This window comes from Calypte anna, chromosome 10, assembly GCF_003957555.1.
Source record: "Calypte anna isolate BGI_N300 chromosome 10, bCalAnn1_v1.p, whole genome shotgun sequence".
Lineage (NCBI taxonomy): Eukaryota > Metazoa > Chordata > Aves > Apodiformes > Trochilidae > Calypte > Calypte anna.
Window position 1 is genome coordinate 4,889,242 of NC_044256.1, and position 13,557 is coordinate 4,902,798.

A 13,557-nucleotide genomic window follows, 5' to 3' on the forward strand; every position below is an offset into this window, starting at 1 on the left:
AAAACAATACAAGCACATTTTAAATTAAGTATATAGAAAATAATAGCATTTCCAAATTTTTATCTATAAAACACTCCATTAGGAAGCTGAAAAATTTAATTCAGGGGGTACTGAGTATCACATTCAATAATAAATAAGTCAAGATCTGTCCCCAATTAACATTAATAATGTGTTGGGGTTTTATCCCCTACTTTCCAGAGCCTTACATTGTTTAAGTAAACAGAGAAGACAGGTCAGATCCTACATTAGAAATCACAGTCAGCATACAAATAAATTCTGGGGGAAGGTAAGATTTGAAGCCAAACAGCTTCACTAGTTTCCCAAAAATACTTGGGCTCCTTTCCACAACAAACATCAAAGTATCTGAGCCCCCTTGTGCTAGATACACCAGTAGATCACACCAAGATATCTGCAGGAAACAGCAGGAAAAATTAATTTCTCTTTCTAAAGCTGAGTTTTTGTACACCTGCCATTACAAACAGCAGGAGAGTGAAGGTTATAAAACATAAGGGGAGGGTGGGAAGACATGCAAAAATTAGTGCAACTATGAATTCACAGAAGATGGTCCTTCTGCCATGTCTACACTGTCAAATCCACTTTAACAGTAGGAAAAGTTTAATTAGAACAAAATTGGGTGTGCTGTATTAGAAAGCTGAGATAGTTTAGACTTGTAAAGAGCAGTAATTTTCTCTTTAATCTTTGGCTAAGAGTTTAACCAGACATTAGATTTACTTCTGTCTCTAGAGAAGAACAAAAGCTCACTCCTTCCATGTGAAAAAATCCACTTAAGTTTTCAGATGAGGTAAAAATTTACCATTTACTGAAGTTGTAGAATTAAATGATAGAAGGCAACTTACTTCTCTGTAAGTCTTAAGATTTTTAAAGCCTTTTAAAATAAAATAATCAGCCAGCTTTATCCTTCAGTCATTTTCCAGTTAGGTAATGCTGTACAAGTGGCACTAGGACAGGATCCAGTTTCATAATATCCTCCATTATCCTTTGGGCAATTAATACTTTCCTGTACCTTTTCTAAAAACAGCACCCTGGTTGTTTTTTCCTGAATCACATTTTTTGGTAAAACTTCTGCACAACACATACTTTTTTCAACACGTACTTTTCTGCACTGAGTATTGTAATAATGTCAGCAATGATACAACCCAGTGCCATATTATGCTGGAACATGCTAGAGAAAAGACCTCTAAGGGAAAGCAAGCTAAAATTACCTCCAAGAAATGCATAGCTTAATTGTGCTTATGAACTTCCCATTCACTCTATAAAGCATTTTAGACAAACCAAATATTTAAGAATAATACAGGTAAGCAGATTCAGATTCTAAAATACCAATTATAGCTACCAATAAACTCCCCAAATCACTGTAACAGATATTCACAATACCTGCATTGTTTGCCTGGTCTTAACTTGCATTTTTTATCTTCTGGTTGGTTTGCATCATAACAGCATTCATCTTTACACTGGTCACTGTACCCACAATCACACTGTTCTCCTTGCTCAACCAGTCCATTGCCACAGATGGGTTGACCCGACTCTGAAAAACATCAATATATTTATGGATAAAGAATATGCAAATAGACTTATAAAAGTTGGCATTGACTAGCAACAGCATCCAGTTAATTCTCACTGAAACTGAATGATCAAGAGACACTTCACATTAGGGCTCAAAGTCATTGTGCATTATTTGATCAGCCTCTGAGTAAGAGGCTACTGAAAAAAGTGGGAGTTTCTTGTGTGGACAGGAACTCAACATTGATAAGAGGTCATCTTCTTTCTCAAATGGAGCAGCATCCTTTCTTGTATTCTTTATCCTTTAACAGAATCAAAGACCAGCCACCAGACAGGGATAAATTGGGATAAATTACTACTACTACTACTATTATTCCAAAACCCAAACCTACTTGCTGCACATTCTCACAAAATGTAAGAGCTCACACATCACAGACTCTAGGAAGAAAATTCCTGCAAAATCCTTACTTTTAAAAAAATATCTTAATAAGAGTTTTCTCTATTTTAACCTATGCTTAACTCTTTTCACTACCCATGACTGAAAAAAAGCCTTGTTTTCTTCATAAATGCATCCTGGGAGGGAGTAAAGACAGATGTTAAGAGTCCACCTTCCTGTTCCCCCCAGCCTTCTCTTCTCCAGACTGAACAGTCCCAGCTCTTACAGCCTCTCCTCTGATGTCAGACACTCCATTAATAATCTTTGTGGAGCTTTGCTGGACTCACTCCAGTGCACCCGTGTCTTTCCTGCACTGGGGAACCTAGAACCTGATACAGTGCTACAGATCTCAAATTCAGTTCTTTACTTACAGAATCTTTCAGTAAACTAAAAAAAAAAAAACCAAAACTAAGAAGTAAAATAAAGTTGTAAAATGGAAATGAATAAAATAAATTTCTAACTAAACAGAGTGATCCATCATTTCAGGATGACAAAATACATACCAACAAAACAATTATTTCTCTTTTTCTCAAGAACTTGGCTGATATTTCGAATGCTACAGATAGAGAATTTGTTGTTGTTAAGTTTGTCCCCGGATGTAGCTCTTGCATACATTATATAATTGCCATTTTCTTTCTGTCCCAAATTCTTGGACTCTCCTGGAGTGCACTCCATTCCAGAATCATGCTGCAAAACAAACATTTTGAAACTATTTCTATCAAGACAGCTTCTCTAATTTCTTGGCATTGTTTTATACATGTGCAAATATAACCGGATTTGGTAACATTAACACAGTGACAATAAAAAGTTAATAAAAACAAACCACCATCTTATAAGCTAAGGTTTACTGGAATACAAAAAGTAACCAGAAAACAAAGGTTTGGGGTTTTTTTCTTGTTTTGTTGTTCTTTTTCCAGGCAATGGCAGCAAGAATCTAATTTCTTAAATTTTAGCTTCTGTGCATTCTTGGTGATGTATACTCCAAGTGCATATCTTGGAATAAGTACTTATTAAAAAAAGACACCATCTTCTAAAACAGAGTAACTTTAGAATCACAAAAGAGTAATAAGCATTCTGTGGAATAACTGCAGGAGTTAAGTGAAACAGTAGTCCATTGTTTTTGTTTGTTTTGAGGAAGGTACAAAGAGATGCTCAGAATAGAAGTCTCCTTCTGTTAGCCACTGATGAGATCTGTACAATATCCAGCATGATGAATGACATGCCTTGCAGGTTGCCATGAGTGATCAGCAAACTGGCAACATACTGAGATGTTAAGTGTAAGGGGAACTTCTTCAGTCCTGCTTTGATGCACTCATTTTAGAATAAAAATAAAAGAATCATCATCCAGGATGATCCAAAAGATGTTTCACTCAGTAGGACTAAGTTTTCAGTTTCATGTGCTTGTATTTTCAGTTACATTTGTGAGTTACACTCAGAGCAGTAGTACTGGGGATCTTCTCAAAGCACAAGAAAAAAGATTTCATATGTGAACAATTGTTTTGGAAGAACTTGTAATTCATGTCACATTTATTTAATTTTACTTGAAATAGTAGAAAGCCTTACATTTAGAAATAAAAAATAAACCCAAATCAGAAAACTTTGTTTTCATGTCCAGCAAAACCAAAAGCCTTGTGCTTTCAACTTGCTACAAACAAATCATGTCCCTGAATGTCTGGGAGAAAATATTCCTCTCAGCATCTTAATCCTCTACACAATTTTCTTAGCTAAACTTGTAAGAATGCATAATTGAACACAAAAATGAGCCAGTTCTATCTTCACTTGCTGAACAGTGTCATCTTAATCAATTTTGCACTGATTCTTCCTCCTCTCTAGGATAAAAAAAGTTGTGTGTTACCCTAGTCTTCAGTAAAAAAAAACATGGAAGATTTTAGAGAATTATAATAACCAGTGCTGTCAAGTACTCATAGAAGTGGCTCAGTTCAGCAGTCTGTTTTTCCTTTGAACACAATGCACACGCATATCACATGCATTTTTATAAGAAAACTCCGTTCACAAATCACAAGCTCTAAAATGGCTGAAAACTGAGTTAACAGATCAATGGTAATACTCACAGGTGAACCAAAGTTATGCCCAACCTCATGAGCAAAAGTGATGTGAGAAACCTTGGGAGGAACATGGGAGCCATAGTTCTGCACAGTGATGATTCCAGTGTTCAAAGACTTCTTCTTACCATCTGAATACAGTTTGCTCTTCTCACATATTCCACCGGAGCTCCCTGCATTTAGACAAATGTCCATCAGTCATTTAAGAAGCACTGTGTCACTTTTCTTGTGACATTTAGAATAAGAAACATTTTGCTTCCTCAGTGGATGCTACAGACTAAGATTTCTAGTGTGTAATTAATATTAACTGAACTTTGAAAGGTCATTAGATTTATCTCCACTAACACTCTCAGCACTGAATGGATTCATTCAGACAAAAAGTTAGCTGTTTTAGAATAGCTATTAATAAGAGCTATTTTGGGCTTTCACTTTCAATCAGGGCACAGACAAGCCCTGATTCCACCATACCTGTAGTACAAGACTATCAGGGTGCAATGTCCAATACAGGTAGTCTCAATCTACATCACATTAGGATTTCATTTAAAAAAAAAACAACAAGTAAAATTACAGGAGATCCCCTTTCATATCTATAAATGATGACAAAGATATATAGCTAAAGTGACTAATTTTTCCACTGTACCCACTAAAGCTGAAAATGCTCTTGATGTGTGAGTTAATCAGACCTGATTTTAGCAGGTCAACAATCAAGTGCACCAACCACTTGGAAGAGTCTCAAAATTGTGACTTTAATTTCCCCAAACCTTTCTATAACTTGAGTTTGTACTGAGGCACTATCAATATTCTAAAACGCAGCTATCCTACTGCTAACATACATGGTGCCTAAAAAACACTCAAAAGAAGTTTCCTTGCTTTCTGAAGTAAAATTTAATTTTGGTGAAATATCCCACTTCATCTTTGTCAGTGTGCATGCTAAGATGAAAATCTCAAAGCAACCTAATTTTTCTCAATTAAATTTAGTCTTGGAAGCAGCTTTTATGGAATGCACATTCCAATTCATCCTGTGCTTGCTCAGTGTATACATCTGTACAGTCATCACAGACTCTGTTTCTTACTTACATAGGAAAAATAATGTGCCAGTGGCCTATGGTTCTTCCACAGTAACTAAAGCTACCCTCCACAGACCCCTCTTACCTACTTACTAGACTCAGGGATTCACTGAACTGTTGCCCCTCTGAATACTCCAGTAACACTTATTTGAGCATTTTAATCTCCTAAAGTCAAAGTCTGAGGGACTGTGACACCACAACATAGCTCCAGTACTCTATAGCCAACATATTCTTCAAAGGAAAGTACAGCAGGAAACAAAGTAAGGTTATAATGTACAGCTACATCTCAAGAATGGTTTAATGCTTTTTCCATGATTACTTGAAATCTGTTAAAGCTCTTGGTAATATTATCATTAAAATATTGTCTGCTGTAAAGTCTCATAGGACCTGCTGGTCAAAATCACTCGAGGAAATAAACAAGGGAAGAGCATTCCTTCTGAATTTCTGCATTTGATCTACATGAAAGTTTCCACAACTTGGAATTTGTGCTGAGCTACTATTAAAGAGTTTAGACTATTAAAGTCTAACAACTAATAGTCTACTATTACAGACTAACAACCTTCCAATAACCATTTTATAAAAATAACTTATCCTATAAAGCTGATACATCCAGGACAAACTTCATACTTACACATACTTCAGACTAAAACTCACAGCTAGATTGAAACTAACAAGAAGCTGTTCGAGAACGGGAGACACAACAGTATCTTCCAGAACAAGAGATCACTGATGTTACTTTATTTGAAAAAGAAAAAATTATTGCTTCCAACACTACCTAAGGATTCTGTAGCACTGTAGTTCTACTGGAAAATTCAAACTGCATAGTTGTAAGCTCTGTTTATATATAGCAGAAACCTTACTGGTCACTCATACCTGTCATAGGTAAAGCTATACAAAAAATACCACCTTTGTCCAAGGAAAGAAATAAGCTGCTCCTTATTGCTTATATCTTTCTCATCAGTAATACAGTAAGACTAATTGAAGCAACAAGAGATACTGTTTACATTTAAACAAACAAACAAAACCAAACAAACAAAATCCCAAACAGAAAAGAAACAAGCAAACCTAGAAGAAAAAGCCAAAATTGTAAAAAGCTGGTTATGAGATTTTTGTATATTTTGCTTACAGTTTAAATGAAACAGTTTCTACCTTACTTCTTTGCACCTACTTACAACACTATCTTATAGCATTACAGGTTTGGCTATAATTACCTGAAGGTGCTCCAACCCAAGCCAGACCAAGGACTCCATCATCAAAATCACGGTCTGTAAACACATAGGCCAAGCAATAATCATCATGATTCTGCTCTGAGTTCAGTTCCAGAAATTTTTCCACACCAATGTTAGGAAATCTGAAGGGATTGGAAGAGTCCTTCTCATCTACAGTTGTATTAATCTAAAAGCAAATTGAAACACACTGTAAGACATGATTCATTTTCACTTGGCTTGCAAAACCAGCTAAGAGATCTACTGTTGTCAAGGCCTTGTTATGTTGAACAGTTAAAGCTACTGCTAAAGATATAAAGGTCTTAACAAATTACAACTTCAACAAGTTCTGTAGTAAAGAAAGAACTGCATGTCTGTCGTAAATCCCAACTTCTGTTTCTTTTTCCTCTCCATCAGTAACCAAAAGTTTATCTTCTTTAATCACCACTTTCAGAAGAAGCTTTCAACTTCTTTAGTCACTATCTATTTAGTGTTAAAGTTCTTTTAGAGCACTACAGTCTGCTTGCCACAACTTTGCTGAAACATAAGGAGTTGATTCCTATAAAAATTGACTACGGCTTAATAAGAGAAGTAGCAGGCTTTTTGACAGTGAACTCGAACACCAACTAGATAAGTGTTTTATAGAACCATTTACTACAAAGACGTGTTACAAAATTCATACACAATAAATAATTACAAGAGAACAACACTCAACAACAGAGGACTTCTGAAAAAGCCTCCAAGCAGTATGAGTGAAGCTGAAAGCATTTCCAACACAACTTACTCTTATTCGTTTCACCATGAAGCTGATGTTACGAATTCCTGAGAAATCTGTTGACTGGTAAATTGTGTCAATTGCTTTAACATGGCTGGATATCTGTCAAAAAATCAAAGTATCTGCAATTCAATGATCTGTGCATAATGCTCTAGCAACAACTGCAAGGTCTATACTTTTACATACAAGATACTGTGCCATATGAACTCTAACATGAATTCTTCATCAAATGTTGATGAGAAATAATGGAAATAAATCACTGTATAAACTAGTACCTGCATTGCCACCATGCCAGGTAACAGCAAAGTATTTTGCTGCTTTCTTTCCTTTTTTCTTTTTTAAGTCCACCATTCAGATATGCATTTGTGATACTCATTTGATATCACTAAAATGTTTTCAAAGCACTACATTACTTCTTCTGAAAAACTGTTACAGAATTATTCTTTTATTTCTGGTAACAGAAAATTGGTAATTTATCTTTTCCAAGAGCACAAAGTAATGCTAACTCACTAAAAATCTGGTTTTGAAGGTGACTTCAGAGGTCTGGAAACTGTTACGTATATTGAACTGCTTATGTGCAACACTATGGGAAAAGTTCCCAGTGTCATTAGCTCACAGTGTTTTGAACTACAATTTCAACAGGGAGGCTATGCAAGGGCTCATACAGAGGCTTGGCAGGCTGTCAACAGAACAGCACTCTACAGGAAGTGCTACTTTTCTGAGTAAGAACTGAGAAAAAAATCAGAGTGCAAGTTTTGCTTAGCAGTGCTAAGCAAACCACAGCTGCAGCAGTAACTATGGGAAGCACAAGTGCCCAGGACTTTTGTCAGAGATACACAGCATCAACTCAGGGCAATTTTAAAAAAGCTGTTTCAATAAGATCACTGAAATAAATAACACAAGACATGTAGAAGTAAACAAGCAATAAGACAGACAACTAAATTACCTTATATTTATCAAAAGTACATAAATAAAGTAAAAGCAGATTGTTTAAACCAGAGAGATTGGGAATACCTGTGCAATTACAGCTTCCCTTGTTCCATAATGCTTGTAGAACAGATGATCAGTCTGAATATACAGCTGACAGGTATTTTTTTCAGCCTGAGTGGCACGCTTTTTTCTTAAAACCTGTGGACCATTGTTCTTGGGCTCTTCAACAGGTTTCTACATATATACAGGAAATATATTAATTTTCTAGACCTACATGTTGCACTAGAATTACTTAAAAATAACAACAGATTTTCCTAAACATACTCCACTAATGCAAACAGATTTTCATTCTTGCTCTTTAACTCAGTGTTTCATGAAACTTTAATTAAACTAAGTATGCTATGGCCAGTTCTCAAGTTTGCTATTTTTAATGATATTTCAGTCAAACATTTCTGTGCATTTAATTTTATATTACAAAAGGCAGTCAGTGTGAACCGGATTTTTTATTCATCCCTTCATTTTTTCTTTTTTGTAATCCTTTTTTAAGATGATCAAAAAGTTTGTAGAATGGAAAAAAACCAGCACTGTGAGACTTAAATGCACCTTCCCTAACACAGGCTGTTTGGCAATGTAATAACCTTAGTCAGCTATCTCACCAACAGAAATACCTAAGCACCTCAGCATGGAACAACTAGCACACAAAATAAGTAGTTAAAATAATGCTCCTAAGTCAGGGCAGTATCTGCAAACACATTTGCCTTATGTTGTTCAGTGGTTGATGGCCTATTCTCTCCATGGAGTTTGGCAACTAAATTTTTGGGAAAGCCTGATATGCTTACCAGCACCAAGCTGTGTAATACTGGTGATAATTTCTGGAATCACAATGTAAAGAAAGAGGTTCTGATGCTATTTAACAAGCCACGTTGCATAGTTTTGTTGGCATTTACCTATCTGACACCCCAAAATTATGCTTGAAAACTTGAAACTTGAAAAACTTAGAATACAGTTGACACTAAGAGAAACTCAGTGATCTATTGTTGTAAAGTGCTGAAAAAAATATCCAATTTCATGCCAAACGGCAAAATAACTTCAGGACTCTAAAATAGGTGCACAAGTCCCTTCCATAGACTGCTTACCTCCTTTAATAGGCAATCTGTAGCATGCTGTAACCCCTTCACTATTTCAGTATTGCTGGTGAGATCCTTCCACTCACAATGTGGAGGGATGGTGATTGATCAAAACTAAGAGACAACATACAAGAAATAGGAAGTTTCTACACTAATTTATGATCAACATAATTAATTAGTCTGTGTTGTACCTCTGTTGTTGGTTCTTCTATACCAGTCATCTGGTACTTCTGCATTCTTTCAAACACTGAGTGATCTGCACAACCTCCTTGCGGTCCATACTTATGGGGATATTCTAAAAAGAGGAAGGCCAGACCCAGTTTTCAAATTCCAAGCACAAGTGCAAAATAATGTGGTTGTATCACTGCAATGTACTTTGTGTCCAATACTGCTCATGTGATTCCAGGGAAGCATTTTAAATATTCAAGCTTTAAACAACTGATTTTCCCATTAGACTATTCCATTCTTAGTTTACAAACAACACAAAACTGACAATTGCTTCTTAATATTGTTTACTTATAGATAGCTAGAGAGAATATGATGAGCAGCATCTAAAACAAGAATGAGAACCAGTATTTACACATCCATATCTGTTAGTTTGAACTAAAAGCAGCCTTTAAAAAATTCTCACAATTGAAAATTACTAGGGATCAACGATACTAAAGACTGCTTGGGTAAGAAAAAGCTTTTTTAAATTCTACTTGGTAAACTAAAACTAAGAAACCTGCTGCTCCAACATACAACAAAATTATTTCTTCCTTGGTCAACTTGACACCTACTCTGTTTTGACTGCTGTTTGCCAATACGATTTATGAGCAAAATCTTGATACTGTGTGGAAGGTAATTTGTTTGGATTATAACAGGGCTGCTTCTTTATATTAAAAATAACTTTTTGAGAGGTAACTGAAGTAAGTGTGCAGTACTCAGATTTAAAGAAACTCTAGATATCTGAACGAACTGATATTTTCCTTTCACTATTTTACAGAAATGTTGATGAATTGCTGCTATTAGAATCTTATAAGTTTCCGTAGTGGTTTTCTGAATGTTAGCTTCCCACATTTCAATTCTTAACGCCACACAAATACCATTTTTCAAGTGCTGTCTCACCACATTCCTCCCCATACAGTTACCTCTAGCACAGTGCCAGAATAATTGAGAAAGAAAAGAAAATGCTCTTACTGTATGCCACCTCTCCCAGTCTGATTAGCAGTGTAGTGGAACACTGGCTTTACTATAAGCAATATTAAATGAAAAGCACTCACTGTTGAGGTCATCTGTACTTTCTGGGATCCTGTTCACTATCACTAGACTGGAGTTAAGAGCAAAGGATTATAGATATGATTGTTTCCCCCTCTATCTCTGCTACCTTTTTTCCTCCCACCACAGTATTAAAAATTAACTATTATATTTAATCTAACTAAAATTATCACTGCCTGATTTCACAACACTGATCACTTTGTGACAGAAGCTCATTACACAAGGGAGGGAGAAATGGACAACACTGCCTCACCAGCAGCATCCGTCATCCCCGTGAAACCACCACAACTTCAACGCAACTCCTGCAGGTGGCAACTGCAGGAATCCACATATATTAACTGGAAATACGACTGCCCAACATATTCTGCACCAGCACAAAATGCTATTTTCTGCTATCACCACACTTCTATTCATGCTCTGTGGCACTAAGACAATTGACAGAACAGTATCAGAAATAAACGCTCTCAGTGCATTACACAAAATAAGTAGTCTTTCCTCTGTATCTTCTTTCCAAAAGAGGCCAGGAAATCTCCAAATACATTTTTAACACTGCAATTCAAACATATTTTTCATTCCAAAAGTAAACACCTAGTAAGAATCACTTTAAAGGCACGATAGTTACAATCAGAAGGAACTGAACATGGAACAATCTGTAACAGCGATTGCCAAGGTTTTGCCTATGTTCAAAGCAACAAATTCCCCATGGTCAGATTTGAATCCACCCTGCTCAACACTGGAGTCAGCTGATACTGAATAGATCACTCTGGAGCCACGTCTAGCTTACAGAGAAAGCTGCATACAAAGCTTTCTTTTGAGAAAAGATTTACCCCCAAACCATGTTCCCTCTTCATCTTTGAGCCCTCTATTCCCACCATCCCCTGCAGCAGTTCCATTGCTGGAGCTAAGCAAGAAGTACACATGATGTCAGATGACTTGGACAATTTTGACCCACATCACGGAAGTCTGGTCATGTTGCTGTGATGCTTTCAAAAGCCTGGAGAGGTACAGCCTTTTGGCAACTCTTCAGGATCAAGAGCTTCTTGGCCTAACCCTACACCACAGCCCTGTGACCTGAGCAAGAGAAAGCACAGACCTTTACCATGAAATGATTACTGAATGCGGATGCAGAGCTGAAGAAAAAGTAGGAGCCTACTTTCCATCAGATCTATAAAAGAGTTTAATTACAGGATCAGTTCTCCAGCTAGATATAATTCTCAGGGAAAACAAATACTTTATTTTTCTTTCCTCCCATTTTCCAGTTTCCCCTTTTCAGTTTTCAATTTTTGCACACTCTGACAGAATGTTAAAAATCAGTAAACAGGAATAGCAGTAATCACAGTAAAACAAAACAAAAATCCTAAAAAAATACCTCGTCATTGCATACTTTCTGATAACAATATCTTATTCTAACTAGGTGGCAGTTGTGGATTTTATTAATGATATATATGATTACAGATGCTCAAAATAAGAATTATTTTTCTTTTGAAAAAGGCACTACCAACTACAAAGAAATTCCTGACCACATGATTTTTCTTCTTCAATCTGTCAGTGAATTATGATGTTACAGATTTAGGTTAACTACTTAATGGATACTGGATTTAGTAGTCTGGGGCAGGGATATAACATCAAACCCCCATAAAAATGATGAAAATTCAGGTCTTTGACAGCCACAGAGATTTGCTCAATGCTAGCAAATGAATTAGTGTCAGAGCAAAATTCAAATTTAGGCAGATACGAAAAAACCTTAGTGCAGATTTCATTCTAAGCAATCTGTTACACTGTGCTCCCATGACAACTGCTAAGTGGACCTTCATTATTAAATTGACAACCACAACATTAAAAAAAAGAAACAAAGTTCTCAGTAATAATGAACGCATGGTTTGCAACAGTCAGTTAATTTTCCAGATGGAGCTTTGCAAGATTATGAAATATTGTACCTTCTGTTCTCAGTTGCACAGTTCTACCAAGACTATAAGGATGATTAAATGACCATGTTCATTTTACTGAAGAACTGAACAGGATTTTCTTGTAGACTGTCAATATTAATAAATACCAATTTTGTATTTTACAGCAGATATCAGGAATCCATTTGAAGTATGCATGATTTAAATGAAGTAAATATAGTTCCAATTAAATCCTAATCCTTAAAGAGATGTTTCCTAAATACTCTAATGAAAGTAGCAATTTGTATCTTTGCACCACTAAAATATAAAACAGTTTCATAAAGAGTGGTTTGGAAACTAAAATCATTCAACTTGTGTTTTGAGTTATGAATAGAAAGCTGCCTTCCTCTAGTCACCACATGCACTGTACCAGACAAAAGCTGCCTTATAAAGTTGACAATATAATCCCAATTTACAAAAAAATCTTTTGTTTGACTACTGAATAAGAACTCATTGACATGCTAATCACATGTTGCATTGTGATTGTGAAAAAGCATTAAAAAGCATATTGTTACAAAAGGCTGAAGCATGGGCGACCAAAAATACCTCAAAATAAAGGCAACTTCTACCCCAGTCTCTCCTGAGTTAGAAACATGAGTATTTTGTTGCTTGTTTCCTGTGTATGATACTAGTGGTTTGATTTTATTTCACAAGAATTCACTTTAGATTAGAGAAGTAACAACAAATCTGCATGCTTGTTTTTATTTTTTTAAAGCTGCTGTAAAATTTATCTTTTTAGTTGTTGTTGGGGCTGTCTTTGGAGCTGCAGTTCCATGCAAAAATAGCTGTCATGAAAGGCAAAAAACTTTTAGCCTCAAAAGCACTATTCAGAGAGGCACAGTTGTACACTTCAGACATTTCAAACTACAGAAATCTTGAAGGCATCTCAGATACCGATGGAAAAAGTTGAACTATACAATCAGAATGCATACACATCAGACTCCACACTGCCAGGAGTGGCACATTTATGCAAGCAGTGCTGCTTAGACTTAGCTCCAGGATGGGCTATTTTCAACCCTGCTGAGCAAGCAGCAATGTTCACTCACTCGGTGATTTGGAAGCCATATTGCACATATTGCTGCTTTAACGTGGCTCTCTGGAATACATTTAGACAATCCACTCTAATAATCTGAGTTTGTTTCTAACTGATGGCTTTGATGAACTAGGTTCAAGACATACTGTTAGCTTAATAAATAAGAAAACAACATATCCTGCTCCCATTCATTTTAATAA

At 36.0% G+C, this 13,557-nt stretch overlaps 1 protein-coding gene across 3 annotated transcripts in view; it reads right to left on the reverse strand.

Moving 5' to 3' along the window:
• Nucleotides 1-13,557, reverse strand: part of ADAM10 (ADAM metallopeptidase domain 10) — a 45,553-nt gene that overhangs the window by 5,680 nt on the left and 26,316 nt on the right. For 2 of the 3 annotated variants that reach the window (XM_030456947.1, XM_030456950.1), the window contains exons 5-11: nucleotides 9,316-9,419; nucleotides 8,082-8,231; nucleotides 7,077-7,169; nucleotides 6,299-6,482; nucleotides 4,030-4,193; nucleotides 2,461-2,644; nucleotides 1,396-1,546 (exon numbers count right to left, since the gene is read on the reverse strand). In XM_030456947.1, the coding sequence (XP_030312807.1) occupies nucleotides 1,396-1,546; nucleotides 2,461-2,644; nucleotides 4,030-4,193; nucleotides 6,299-6,482; nucleotides 7,077-7,169; nucleotides 8,082-8,231; nucleotides 9,316-9,419 (1,030 nt within the window). The remainder of the gene's footprint in view (nucleotides 1-1,395; nucleotides 1,547-2,460; nucleotides 2,645-4,029; nucleotides 4,194-6,298; nucleotides 6,483-7,076; nucleotides 7,170-8,081; nucleotides 8,232-9,315; nucleotides 9,420-13,557) is intronic. The other variant, XM_030456949.1, reaches the window with a different exon arrangement.